The sequence below is a fragment of the Chenopodium album genome, chromosome 24, assembly GCF_948465745.1.
Source record: "Chenopodium album chromosome 24, dcCheAlbu1.1, whole genome shotgun sequence".
Classification (NCBI taxonomy): Eukaryota; Viridiplantae; Streptophyta; class Magnoliopsida; order Caryophyllales; family Amaranthaceae; genus Chenopodium; species Chenopodium album.
Genome location: NC_137857.1, coordinates 27,099,521 through 27,115,593, shown reverse-complemented (window position 1 = coordinate 27,115,593; position 16,073 = coordinate 27,099,521). Strand labels below are relative to the sequence as shown.

At 29.0% G+C, this 16,073-nt stretch overlaps 1 protein-coding gene across 1 annotated transcript; it reads left to right on the top strand.

The window, feature by feature from the left end:
* The first annotated feature begins 2,509 nt into the window (after positions 1–2,509).
* On the top strand, positions 2,510–3,907 carry LOC145610722 (uncharacterized). Its single transcript, XM_081666023.1, has one exon. It carries the CDS (start codon positions 2,510–2,512, stop codon positions 3,905–3,907), a length of 1,398 nt encoding a protein of 465 aa, XP_081522149.1.
* The last annotated feature ends 12,166 nt before the right edge of the window (positions 3,908–16,073 follow it).

Below are 16,073 nucleotides of genomic sequence, written 5' to 3'. Positions count from 1 at the left end.
TTCTTTCTTTTTCTCTCTCTATTTCTAAACTAGCTTTTTACAAACAATATTCCGCATTCACAAGACTTAGAGTCTCTTAGCCAAGTTCGAAGTTGCCTTCGCCCTAGACGTGAAAGGTTGATAATTTTTGAGGGTTTGGTCCAAAACTAGTCAAAACTTTATTTAATTTGATTTCAATTTAATTCTTTTTCTTTAATTATTCTTTATTTATTTTCATTGAAGTTTACTAACTTGTGTATTTTGTTATTAGAAAGAGGTACGAGGCTTCAAAGTATGTAATCTTATTACTCTCTTTCAATATAGAAAGCATGTTTATTATTGTCTTATAATTCCTAGTATCATATTAGGATGCTTTTATTGCTTTCTAGTATCATGTTAGGATGCTTTTTATGATTCCTAGTATCATGTTAGGATGTTATTTTATGCTTTCTAGTATCATGTTTAGGGTGCCTTTACTCTTTCTAATATCATGTTAGTACCATGTTAGGTTTACAGCTTTGATCTTTATTGTTTAGTGACATGCTAGGAGATGTTATTAATCTTGTTAGTATCATGCCTAGGGTCTTGCTATTTTTATCAAGCTTTATTATGCCTTATCATGCTATTATCATCGTCATTATTATTTATTTTTTATTATTATGTTGCTTGATATGATTTATGTTTTATTGTTATTGCTTGATCACACCTTTTATGATTGTTAAAGGGAATTTGTACTTGAAATCACGCTTAATAAGATAATTAATAATTTGGTTTAGGCTAATGTGATTTTAATTCAAGTGATCGCCAATAATAGTCTTATTTGTGCATTAATATTCAACCAACATAGATAAACAGGGTAGGTTTAATATAATGTTTGCATGTTATTCGAAAAGCGCGCATGAATACGAGCAGAACAAAGTAGAGGCCTATTTTATAGGGCGGGTCCTTTCTTTTGTAGATTGGATTCGTACCCTCATCCCCGGACCCTGTTTGGTTCAAGACCTTATGGAGTAGTTGATGGTCCTTTTGGATTGTCTTTTGGGTTTACAAGTTCCTAAAACTTGTTGGCGACTCTTTTTGCTCTTTGTCTTTCCCTTTGGAACGCCACCGTACTTTAGTGTATGATCACAGTGGGGTTCAAGTTTGGGGTTATCGTAATGCTTGAAATATTCCTTACACTAATATTAATACGACGAATAAGTTAATTGAAAGCATTTTTATTAATTTATTCTAATATTAATACGACGAATTTGTGTTGGACAGCGTCCACCAATTCTTGAGAACTGGGAACATTCTCAAAGAATGGAATCAATCCCTGCTAGTGCTAATCCCAAAGGTCAAAGTCCCAGAGCTGGCTAATCAATTCAGACCTATTAGCCTTTGCAACATGATCTACTAGTGCATCTCTAAGTGCCTTGTCAACAGAATCAAAGTCATCCTGCCAAAGCTAATCTCAGAATACCAGCATGCCTTCATCCCAGGGAGATATATGGAAGATAACATTCTCCTAAGTCATGAACTGATGCATCTTATTAACTCAAAGAAGGGGTCAAACTTCACGACTGTAAAGATTGATATGTCAAAAGCTTATGACAGGGTGGACTGGCTCTTTCTTCTTAAAGTCCTACAGGCTTACGGCTTCTCTTGTCACTGGATCCGAATGATCTCGCAGTGCATTTCAATAGTGAGTTACAAGACAATCATCAATAGGAAAGCAACAGATCACTTTTCCCCCAATTGTGGGTTAAGGCAAGGGGACCCACTATCCCCTTACCTCTTCATTTTTTGTATGGACATTCTATCTAGAATGTTATCTTTGGCAGAAGACATCAACCAGTTTAAAGGTTTGAGGGTCTCTAGAAGGTCTCCCTCCATCTCCCACTTGTTCTTTGCGGATGATGCCATGCTTTTCTTCAAAGCAGACGAAGGATCGTGTAAATGCATCAGGGACATTCTACACAGGTTTGGTAAAGTTTCGGGCCAACAATTAAACCTCCATAAGTCCTTTGTCAAATTTTCCCCATGTGTTGATAACAATACTCGTTTAGAGCTGAAAAGGATCCTGGCTATGTCTGAAACAGATAATATGGGGATCCATTTGGGGGCACCGATTGATATTCAGGGGAAGAAGAAAGATTTGTTCCAATACTTAGTGGACAAAGTTTCGGATAGAATAGTCTCTTGGGCAGCTATGCGTCTCTCACAAGCTGCAAAACTTGTCCTCGTCAACACAGTATTGGTTAGTATCTCGGCTCACGTTATGAAATGCCTTAAACTCCCCCAGAGCATTGCCAACAAGCTTGACTCGCTAATTACTAGATTCTGGTGGTCAAATAACGGAAATAAGGGTATGCACTAGGTAAGTAGGACCATCACCCAGCTCCCCAAAAGCATGGGAGGACTGGGCATTAGGGGTACAACAAGTCTAAATGATGCCCTCCTGTTTAAACAAGCAACAAGGATGCACCTAAACCCGTAGTTACTTATTTCTAGAGTGCACAAAGGATTGCAATCTTGCAGCATTTGCTCAATGGCTAGCAAATATATCAGGGTGGGAACCCCCTCAATGGGAAGAGCTAGCATTCAAAAGGTCACTTGTGCTTTCAAAGAAGGTTTTGCTTGGAAAGTTGGTAACGGGGAGGATATTAAGGCCACAAGTATGCCCTGGGTTAATGGGGAAACCCCAGTTGCTAATTCAAACCAAACTCTAAGGGCCTCGATGAACTGGAAGGTAAGTGATTTTATTGACAGGAATACGGCCACTTGGAAAGCGGGAAAGGTAAGAGAATGTTTTGATTGGGATAGTGCAAGGAATATTTTGGCCATGGAGTTACCCTCGAAAAGGGAGGATGACTTTCTTTATTGGAAATTCCATCCGTCAGGAAGATATACAATTAAAACTGGGTACTACTATCTCACCAAGGGTAATGATTTAGGCCAAGGGGCTAGCAATGATAGAGATCAGAAGCTCATAAAACTTATTTGGGGAATGAGCATCCAGCCAAAATGGAAGATCTTTTTGTGGAAATTGTATCATGATGGTATTGCGGTTAAGGCCAACCTAGCCAATAGAGGGATAGAGATAGACGAGACCTGTGGCTATTTTGGGGTGGATTTGGAAGACAGCCAACACCTTTTTCGATTCTGTAATCTAGCAAAGGAGGTCTGGGCAAGAAGTGCCCTGGCAATCTGCTCTGATATTACTGGATTCACTTCCTTGAGAAGATGGATCCAATACTTTATCCTGCTGTTCAATAGCGAGGATGGTAAGTATAGTACCCGTATTGTTTTGTTTATTGCAACATTATGGGGACTGTGGAAAACTAGGAATGCAAGAAGCTTCAACGACGCAACGGGGGGAACAAGTATGGTGATGGAATTCATCAACCAGGCAATGCAAGATCATGAAACCTTCACCCAAGCTGTAGACTTGCAGCATAATAGAGAGAACGAGGTTATTGATGGGCCTACCCTTCCTCCTGGTTTTAATTATATTCAACTAGGAAAGGAAAAGGAGGGTTTTGACAACTTCATTGTTGAAGTTGATGGCTCGTGGGATAAGAGGACTATGAGGGCAGGGATCGGGTGGTCATCAAAGGATAATGGTGGCATAACACATGAAGGGGGAAGACATGGGGCTGCGAATTCCGCTCTTCAGTGCGAAGCTTGGGCTTGCTTGGAAGCTTTGAAATGGGCCCACATGAAAGGTATGCAGGGAATTCTAGTGCTTTCAGACTCGATCTCTCTTCTCAAAAACCTTCAAGACCAACTAGGTAAGGACATTGAAATTTCATGGATGATAAAAGAAATAAAGGAAGTTGGAGCCTCCTTCAAAACCTACACCGTTCTGAAAACCCAAAGAGACCAAATCCAGAGGGCGAATGATATTGCCAGAAACTGCCGTATTAATTTGCTTAATATTTCATAGGTTTTTGTTCCTTTGCTCTTGTCAAAAAAAAAAAAAAAAAAAAAAAAAAAAAAAAAAAAAAAAACACGACGAATAAGTTAATTGAAAGCATTTCATGGATTCGAACAAAGAAATTTCTTCAATGGCATATGAATTTCTTGTTTCAAAATCAACACACACAATATATGCCTTGATTGCGATATATGTGCACTTGCAATAATAAGGAGAGGAAATATTGTAATATTCATAATTTTGTAATAATTGTTCACATTATTTCAAGATAAATAAAATAAAAGTCATAATTTTTCACATCAATTTACAAAATTGAATCAATTCCTTAGTTATTGTAATTTTCTAAGAGAATATTTTTTATTATCAGAATTCCATAGTTTGTAATTCCTTGATTGTGATATTTTTCAATTGATATCATTATTTAAAGAATTAGTGTCATATTTTACATTGTTGATGATTTCAACATTAGTTTCCATTTCAATTGTGATTAAAATCATAATTTATTTATCTTTCCATCCAAGACATTGATTCAATTTTCCAATATTAGCATTATTGAGCTACAAATGATATAATTGGTATTTCAGAGGGACACATCAACCTCTCCCTTAACCTATATAATATAGCCATTCATTTCTCCAATTATATAGAGAGTACTCTTACAAAATAAGGTCAATCCTGACAGTTTTAAACAACTACGAGTAGCTATTAGATGTATCTAGAGTTTGGAAAAACAACACAAAATGTGACCAATCAATAGGAGAAAGATCTTTGATAACATCTAATATGGATCTAGGTTGATTTTCATAGGTTTGGTGAGCATCGTGAAACAAGTTGAATATGTAGAGCTATTAGTTTTCATATTATTAAAATATCTTTGAGTTGGTATCAATGATTGTTGTAGACAAAAGGTTGTATCCATTAGACCATGTACAGTCCAACTTAATTATTTTATTAAATATGTTGATGTAAGAAATCTAATATATATAAATAAAGTAGGCATTTTAAGAGAACATTTGGCGCGCCACATAAGCAAAGGTATTATTTCGACAAATTAGAAATTAGAATTGTATTTTATTTTAGAATTAAAAAATTCACTTGCCACCTAAGAAAAAGTAACGAATGATAAAAAATTATATTGACACCTAGATAAAAGTAACGAATTATATTTGACATCTAGAATTTTAATGCCACGTGGATTAAAACCACAAATCAAATTTTTGTATAAATTTTTTTGAAAGAAATTTATCTTATATAGTAATGGTAAAAAAAAAATTAAAGATATGCGCATAAGTTTATAAGATAAAATTTGATATGTTATGATTAAAATAAAAATTATTCTTTAATCATGATTTAAATTTTTTTAAAAAATTAAAATTTGGAACACCTATCATTATAAATACGCATCATACGATACCAACAAAATTTTATATCAATACAAATCCACATCAAGTGAATTTTGTGTTAGTTTTAGGTCACGATTTAATTCTTAGCTTGATATTTAAAATTCATGTTTAAATTTACATTTTTAAGTATTACTTAAATTTTGTTTATTGGGATACGTTACGTACGAGTTTCTAGCCTGTTTGACATATTAAACTTCTGCAAATAAGATAACTTAATATGTTTCGATATAGTCCTATTAAACGAGAAGATATTTTTTATGAACTATTTACATTAATTAAATTTTTCCTTAACCTCTTTAGTTTTTTTTACTAATTTATTTTGTAAACAAAAATAGAATTTGTGATTTAAGTGGCTTCATCAAGATATTAAATTAATTAAATTATTTTATTAATAAATTTGTTTATATAAGTGTTAATTTTTGTATATAGTTAAACTTTAATCATAAATTACTTTTTTTTTGTAGGTAAAATATTTTTAAATGAAATGAGAATTATTTCCCTAATATAGTTCACAATCCTATCCCAATATCTCAACATGAGGCACAAAAAAAAAAAAAAAAAAAAAAAAAAAAAAAAAAAAAAAAAAAAAACTGATTTACTGTTTTACATTAAAATCAATTGGAGTGTCGCCCAAAACAGAAAAATACACTACTCTTGATTATTTATACACCGCATTAAGTTGTATCTATCATTGATGAAATAAAGTAACAAATCGGATAGAAAAACACAAGTTTTAAACTTATTTAATTTAAAAATAACTAAATTCCGTGCATCACATAGGCAGCTTCAATTACATAAATTAGTAAAAAATATCTTTTTTAATAGTCAAAAAATAATTTTATCAAAATATTTATTTTTTAATTAATTAAAATAAAGACACATTATTACATAAAAATAATAATATCTTTTCTAATATAATATACAATAGTATTTTAATTAAAATATTATATGATTTAACTAAGAAAATTATCTTTTCTTAGAAATGTATAAAATAACCGTGCATCGCACGGGCTTACATCTAGTTATATATCAGATTAGACCAAATCAAATTAGATCTACACTACATAGAACTTTTTATTTACGTTTATTATTTTAGGTTAAAAATCTTTGAGTTTGTGATAAAATTCTGAAAATTAGCACAAATGTAACATGTTATTTAAAATACATTTTTTTTTTCCTAAGTACTGGTATGCAAATAAATTTAACATTTAACCGAATCAATTGCATAGTATACTACGGAGTATTATATTAACTAGATTCATTTCAAATCAAACCAGATGAATTGAACATCACAGTAGTGTAAATTTCGTTAAAAATTGAAGATGCGACGACATGATAATAAATTAGTAGGAGGCAAAGAAAGTGATAAGCCTGGGCTTTTTGGGTAAGAAAGGATGAAGGGCACTTTACTACAAGGAAAAGGAAAAGGACAAGCAAAACACTGAGGTTTTGTTATAGTAGGAGTTGTAGGACTCTCAACATTTAGTGGAGAAAAAGTAAAGATCTGATGTCTACGACACCAACAAAAGATTTGATGGCATACAACACAAACGAATAATTACCGTACGCTCTTCGGCCAAGTCACGCAGCCAGGCCAGCAACCCTTGTGTTAAGTCGTCAAGGGCAAAATTTGGTCACATATTTCCTTTGTTTGCTTTTAATTTTTATAATACTTCCTTCATTTTGTTATTTGCATTATTTTGATTTTTACGGCTTCCTAGGCAATTTTTAGAGTAGAAAGAGGTAGAGAGAAAAAAAAAATGGGGCCCATGTGATTATAGAGATATAGAGAGAATTAATTAGTTAAAAAGGAAATTAATGCATCTAATTAAAATGAAACTTTCTTATTCAGAAAGTGATGTATCTAAAAAGAAACGGAGGAAATATGTAAAATATGAGCGCATTTTGTGTGCAGCTGGCCACATTATGTGATCGCTAAAGAACAAAGTAATTTCTATAACACTGACCGAATAACCCATGTAGTACTACTGATCGAGGAACCTATATAAGTATATAACATTAACCGAGTAACCCCTATAATGCTGATAGATCGAGTAACCCCTGAAATACTAATTGATGAACAAAGTATCCTTCCTCTTACTTATTTCCTCTTTATTTACTAAAATTTTACAATTGTATTTTATTAAAAGACTACCATAAGGTTTTAAAATAAAACCTTTGAGATTGACTTCCTCTTCCATATTAGCATTTCTTTCTCTCTTTAATATAAAATGTGCGAAATATTAAAAACTTTTATAGTACTTGTGCAATGCACAGTTTACCAATCATATTGTTAAATTTACATATAGTCTAACAAATTCAATTTTACACTTCAATTGTCCCAAATTATTTGCATCATTTTAACTTTGTTTTAATGTTCAACTATCTCAATTTAACCCTCGCTTTTGCTAATATATGAAAACGACTATTACTATGTAGGTGGTGTTTGGTTAAATTCAATGTATATTTTCAAATATTCACTTTTATCTTTCTAATTTTAACAAAGGTAATCGTTAATGGTTCGGCCCACTAGCTCGATCCAACTTAGCCTGAAAAACCGGGGGTTTGGGCAAGCCTAGCTAAAACGCATTTTTAGTTCAAAACCTTTGCCCGGCTCGAGAAAAGCCCGACATAATTTAGTGGATTTGGGTACAAGATTTTATTAAAAGGCTCAACCTGACTCAATTTTTTATCGCCTCTACCTTCTAGTTTCCTTCTATTATAGTATACTAAGGCCCTGTTCTTTTGAGCTTCTGGGCAGAGCAGAGCAGATTTCAGCAGAGCAAAGCAGAGCAGAGCAGAGCAGATTGAAGCAGAGCAGAGCAGAGCAAAGCAGAGCCGAGCAGAGCAGAGCAGATTTCATTAATATTAATATTATTATTATTACTATTATTATTATTATTATTATTATTATTATTATTGTTATTATTTTTACTATTAATATTAATATTATTATTATTATTATTGTTATTATTTTTACTATTATATTATTATTATTATTATTACTATTATTATTATTATTATTATTATTATTATTATTATTATTATTATTATTATTACTACAATTATTATTATTACTACTGCTGCTGCTACTACTACAACTACTACTTATACTACTACTACTACTACTACTATTATAATCATTAAATTTTATTATTAAATATTAATTATAATTAATAATATTTATATTATTAAATATTAATTATATTATTATTATTAATTATTATTATTATCAAATATTAATTATGTTATTATTAATATTATTATTATTAAATATTAATTATATTATTATTAATATTATTATTATTAAATATTAATTATTATTATTATTAAATATTAATATTTAATAATATTATTATTATTAAATATTATATATTATTATTATTAAATATTAATTATATATTATTATTATTAAATATTAATTATATATTATTATTATTAAATATTAATTATATATTATTATTATTATTAAATATTAATTATATATTATTATTATTAAATATTTATTATTATTATTAAATATTATTTATATATTATTATTATTAAATATTAATTATATATTATTATTATTAAATATTTATTATTATTATTAAATATTAATTATATATTATTATTATTAAATATTAATTATATATTATTATTATTAAATATTTATTATTATTATTAAATATTATTTATATATTATTATTATTAAATATTAATTATATATTATTATTATTAAATATTTATTATTATTATTAAATATTAATTATATATTATTATTATTAAATATTAATTATATATTATTATTATTAAATATTTATTATTATTATTAAATATTATTTATTTATTATTATTATTAAATATTAATTATTATTATCATTAAGTATTAATTATTTATTATTAAATATACATTATTATTATAATAATTCAATATTAAGTATTAATTTTAAGCAGAGCAGAGCAGGCAGAGCAGAGCAGAGCAGAGCAGAGCAGAGCAGATTGAAGCAGAGCAGAGCAGATTTCAGCAGAGCAGAGCAGAGCAAAGCAGAGCAGATTTTAGCAGAGCAAAGCAGAGCAGATTTCAGCAGAGCAAAGCAGAGCAGAGCAGCTCTAAAGAACGGGGCCTAAATATTCTTTGAAGATTTGACAAAGCAAAAGTTTTTTTTTTAAAAAAAAAAAAGAAAGAAATTGTGGTTTTTGAGGAAAAAAAAAAGTACCATATTCTTTCTTTCAAAAAAATATGTCATGAAGTGACACGTGTCATTACTGATGTTTGTTTTAGTATTAAGTTATAGATAGATTCAATTTTCTTATTTTTAAAATTCTATTCACTAATTCCAACAATGTTTATTATATTACTGTATTTTTTTAAATTTTTGTTAGTAATTTCGTATATTCAAGTTTTATTTTTACAAATTAAAAGTAAAAACAGAAAAAATAATAATTAGAAAGATTTAATTCTTCTCTTTGTTCTTCATCGTCATTGATCTTCAAAAACAAAAGTCATAATCATGTCTAGGCCTGGTTATTGGGCGAGTCGGGTCAGGTTTGGTGCGGGTTGATTGCGGGCCAGGTCCATGTGGGTCGCCGGTCAATAATGGACATGCCAACAAACTATAAATTACGATAAATATCAGACAAATTCATTATTAAGTACTCCCTCTGTTTTTTTTATATGCATCAGTTTGACCGGCACATTTGCCGAGACGTTATTTTGACCATTAATATCTTTAATTGTGCATTAGTAAAAAAAATTGTAACAAAATTACATTATGAAACTAGACATTATAACAAATCTAATGATACATTATATAATAACATTTATTTATTTTTTAGAGGTGAAAAAATTAAGTCAACCATGGTATGTGAATAGTGCAATTGTCAAAGTGATGCATATAAAAAAAAACGGAGGGTGTACTAGGTAAGGTCTCGTACCATGCACGGTAATTTTCAATACGAGTAACTATTTTTAAAAGAAACATTGTATTATATTTTTTTACTTTCATATGTTATATTCATATTAATTAAATGTTGAAAATCTAAAAAATGGTAAGAAAATTACACCAAGAATAATCAACATGTGTCGTTCTTAGCAAGTATTATTGAAGTCAGGGCCGTAGAAGGGGAGTGCAAAGAGCCCCCTTGCACATGGCCCCCAATTTTTGGAGGGCCCATTTTTTTCCCTATTTTTTAAAATTTATTTTTTTAAAATAATATATTAGCAAAAGCCTTGTTGTTAACGCCCTACATTCAACATATTAACATTTTCCAATCCCCACGCTATTTTTTCCTCTCTTAATTCAAGTCACCTTAAATTCTACAACTTTCTATATTTTTCCATCAATTTAAATTTTTTTTAAGTATCAACATAATTACATCAATACAATTTCATGAAAAAATTGTATTGTCAATTTCTCTGTTCAAGAATTTTCAATGGAAAAAAATTATTTTTAACCAAACTCAAACGATTCTTCTACTGTAATATTGGCAATGAGCAATTTAATTTTTTTAATTTCCAAGATTTTTCTTATCGGAAGGTTATACTTCAATACGTATATACATATGGGTTACCTACTTATTTTCAACCATCTAATTCTCAACTCATACATAATTAAACAAAAAAATGAATTGGGAATTAAATACATAACTCATGTGGTCAAATCAGTCGTATTGATTTGTGAATTATTGATTAAGTGATTCCTCCTTTTGCCAACCTGCGTCTGATTTAAGGTAATATTTGGATGTTTTTGATTTTATTTTTATTTCTTTAATTTTTCTAGTTTTGATAATGTCAATTAATTTATTTAATTATTATGTCTAAATGTATTAGTTTTAAATTAATGGTGTTTGTAAAAAAAAAAAAAATGGTGTAATTGTTGTCACTAAAGGATTTTTTTTTTTACTTTTTTTATTTTATTTTTTATTTTTTATTTGTGAAGGTTGAAATCTTTTGAACCTAATCAAAATAACAAGAATTAAAATAAGTACAAATAGGGAAATTTGGTTTTGCGTAATCGAATATATAATTGTTATACAAAAGCAATTTCATTTGTAATGTATTGGGAAATTGTGTATTGCCTAAATTTTTTTAAAAAAATTATTAAGGCCCCATTTTAATATTAGAACAGGGCCCTTAAAATCATTGCTACGACCCTGATTGAAATATCCATACAGTACTAATTGATTGAAATTCTAATCATAAATTATTCAACAAAAAAACATCATTTAATGATTTGATATTTATTTGCATTTCATTATTCATTCAAGCTTATAATTCTATTAGACAACTAAAAAAATCAAGAAAAATTATATAATCTCGTTGTAATAAACGTATATAAGTAGTACATAATATATCTTTCCTACAAAAAAATAGTCCATAACAAATTATGTTAAGAGTATTATTTTTAATTTTTTTTTTTTTTTTTTTTTTTTTTTTTTTTTTTTTTTTTTTTTTTTTTTTTTTTTGCTTAAGCTTATGATTGTCAAAATGTTTTTTCCTTTTTTTGGAAAGATTCATCAATATTTTCAATTACACTTTTAGGAAATTAATACTTTGTATATTTAAAAAGATTTGTTTCTTAAATAGTTTTTTTTCAAAAAAAAAAAGAAAAAAAAAATTAAAGGACACACCAGGAGATGACACGTGTCATTACTGGTGTGTCTTTTAGTATGTAGTTTTTTTTGAAATAAAATTGATTCATAAATAATTCATATGACATCTACAAAGAGATTTAGATTTAACAAATACATAATAATTAAATCAAATAAAAACATTCCGTAAGCAAAGCTACGATCGTTGTTATTACTGGTGTGTCTTTTAGTATGTAGTATATATATAGTTATTTATATATGAATACGAAAATATTCTTTTTTTTTTTTTTTTTTTTTTTGGCATTAGCTATTTCTTTATCTAATAAATTAGCCAAACATTTTGACCCCTATATTGACCATTCCCAATAAGGGCTTTGTTCAATAAAAGGTCTTGTCCATTAAGAGCCCTTTAAGGTTGGTCATAACCCTATTGGACTACCCTACTCAAGTATCAGGTTTAATCATGTTAAATATGTGATGCTCAATCCTAGTTGGAGTTTAATAAGAGTTAGTCGGCATTAAAATTTGTTTGAAATTTTCATTATTTTCAATTAAAATTCCTTTATCTAATATGTTCTTTATTATTATTATTATTATTATTATTATTATTATTATTATTATTATTATTATTATTATTATTATTATTATTATATCTCAAAAACAAAAGTCATACAACCTACAATAAATTAGTGGGAAGCCGAGATACAATCTGGGCCCCCACTCCTCTAGCTATTGCAAATCCTACCCTAGTGAAGATATGAGCTGCAGCACGATCCTCAATGTCTTGCGTCGTCGAGAACCTCTGAATCCGCTTCAGTAACGCAACAGCCTCTTTCTCTAATTCCCCAAGCGAAGAAAAGGAGAAGGGAATGAAACCATATCCAATCGCCTGACATCGAGCTTCATACTTAACCCGCTTCCAATGAGCTGCATCAGCCACAACCCGCCCAGGAATGAAGTCAGATAGCCCTTATTATTATTATTATTATTATTATTATTATTATTATTATTATTATTATTATTATTATTATTATTATTATTATTATTATTATTATTATTATTATTATTATTATTATTAATGTCGGAATTAGGGTTCTTTATCTCACTCCGCGATCCATGGGAAATCAATGTGTTCTTCATCTTAATATTAGGGTTTTGTAAAACTCCATAATCATACCAATGCCTTCTCCAATTTGCAATCGAAAATTCCATGATTTTTGATGATCCTAACCTTCAGTTGAATAACAATTTGTAACTTGAATTACCCGATGGTAAAGGTTACCTACAAAAATATGTTTTTTGTAGTGTAATTGTGGTAATTAAAGGTACATCGAAAAATTAGAGTTTTCTCATTTGCCCCTCATCAGACCTTAAAGGACCAAAATGACCCAAAATAAAATCTTGAAAGAGCAAGTTTTGGCACGAAAATCGATATTTAAAAAAATGCAACTTCATAGCCGGTTTTCTTAAGAGGTGGTGATCTATATTTTTATTTATTTTTTTTTTTTTTTTTTTGTAGATGGTTAGGTTAAATCTAATTATGGTGTTTTGAGGGGTGGTAAATAAAAATTTCTCAAAATCTTTGTAACACTTTATATGTATTTATTTTATACTTATATGTGGTATAAACATGCATGTGTGTAATTTGATGATTAACTGTTCAATACAATGGCTTTATTAGGCGTAATTTTCTTTATCTTACAATAAGGATATTCAATAAAAATAATCTTAGGTTAGCAATAATATATTAAGTTTAGCTAAAATAAATTTAGTTCAATGTAATAATTTTTAATTATACTTTCAGTTCAATAATAATAATTTATTCAATAAAACTAATTTCAATACAATAAAATTAAATTAGTTTGACAAGAATACGGTGAAGAGAACATATATATATATATATATATATATATATATATATATATATATATATATATATATATAGGGGAGGGATCTGGTGAGAATAGCTTCATATGTGAAAATTCATACTTATATGAGAACTGATTTAAAATTTAGAACATGTGAGTAAAAATTTAGAACATGTGAGTAAAAATTTAGAACATGTGAATAAAAATTTAGAACATGCGAGTTAAAATTTAGAACATGTGACTCAAATAAAAATTTTGAACATATGAGTAATAATTTAGAGCATTTGTGTGAGTAATAAGTTTAGAACATCTGATTTAAGAATTAGAACAAGTGATTAAAAATTTAGAAAATTTTGCTTTATGAAATTTTAAGCATACTAGTAAAATTTAGAACATCTGATTTAAGATTATGAACATGTGAATAAAATTTTAGAACATCTGATTTAAGATTATAAACATGTGAATAAAAATTTAGAACAAACTAATATAGAATATAGAAAGTGTGAGTAAAGTATTTAGAACATACGAGTAAAAAAATAGAACATATGCTTTGAAATCTGGAACATATAATTAAAATTCTTAGAACACATGTTTTAAAATTAAGAACATATAAGTTAAAATTTTGGAACAAGTTATTTAAAATTTATGACATCAAACTTAACTAATTTATGGTTTAGAACATGTGAGTACTAAATTAGAAAATTTGATTCAATTTAGAACACCTCAGAAAAAGTTTAGAACATCAGATTTAAAATTTAGAACATATGAGTAAAAATTTAGAACATATATATATATCCTTAATCTTTCTTTTTGTGTGTGGTATAGTCTTATGTTTGATTTGGGGTTTACCTATGTAATACATTGACTTTCATTGGTTTTGTTTGAGTTTGGTAGAGCCCCTATGTTTACAAATTGTATTAATCCTACTAAGATTTGAATAGTTAAGTTGCTTATAATAGGGTTTGTTTAGTTCACCTTATTTTCACTTATATCAGGTCGATCTAATAAGTTTAGATAAGTTCGGTTAAGTTTATTTAAGTTCAATTCAGGAAAATTAAGTTTTGATAAAGGCTACCCAAGTACAAATTACAACTAAAATAAGTTTTAATAAGTTCAGATAAGTTCAGTTAATATCAAATAAGTGAAAATCAAGGAATAGAAAACATGATGATAAGCTAATAAGCTAGGATACACAATAAGAGTCTGTTATGTTCACCTTTTTTCAGTTATTCCAGGTTTAATAAGTTTAGAAAAGTTTAGTTAAGTTCTGATAATGTCTTCATGTGGATCATGTCTTCATGTGGTGAAATGTTATCAAAATGACTCTATAACTATTACGTAGATATGTTAAGCTTAATACATAGTATTACGATTAACTCGAAAGAGAAGGAATATATAAACTAAGATTCATGTGGATGTGCTTAGTCATCTCAAATGCTCAACTCCCAATCTATTGATTTGGAGAAAAGAGTGTAGACTTTATAGCAGTCATACTCACTGCCAAGCAGGATCTAATGGTCCCTGTTTTATTCTACGCTACTACCACTTAAAATGATGGGTAGAAATTTGATTACTTTCTTTAAATTCTGTCGGACTAAGCATAAATTTATCATGCCAATAGTACTTTCTTTTTTTTAAATTGCATTAGATGTTTCCTATCAAAAAGTCCTTTAGAAGACATACAAGTAAATAAATTTATTGAGCAAATTTTGGTGTAGTGCAGGTTGTGGTATCAAACCCTATTAGAAGCACTTTGAGGTGGGGATTTCCTCCCCCCTCCCCCCCCCCCCCCCCCCACACTCTTAAAGTGCCTAACTCGCGAACCCAGACCGGAAAGACTTGTGGATGATTTCGTCCCAATAAGGTTTTTCGCCTTAACAACCCAAAAAGAAATGTAAATCAACTTATAAAGGGGTTATTTTCGTTTTTTCATGTTATAGATTGGGGTTAAGATTGTAATTTGTAGGTTATCAGTTGAAAAATTTCGTCATTCTTCATTGCCATCGTTGAAGTTTTCCATTCTCTCTTCTCCATCATTCTCTCTTCTGCATCACTGTAATTCGAAGAGTTTCAATGGAGGAATCAAAGCTCGGAAGCACCTTCAATATAGGAGGATGACAAGCCCTTTCCCTTGCGGTTAACCATGTCTTTTATTCTTCAATTCTTTACAGGTTTTTATTCGAATAGCGGATATTCTTATGTCTATTACCACGGACACCCACTAGTTTATTACTTTTATGGTTTTTAGCATGTTACTTGTTAGAGTCATTTCAAAATTAAAGCTTTCGGAATTTAGGGCGTTAGTGAAATAGACACATTAATAGAATGAAG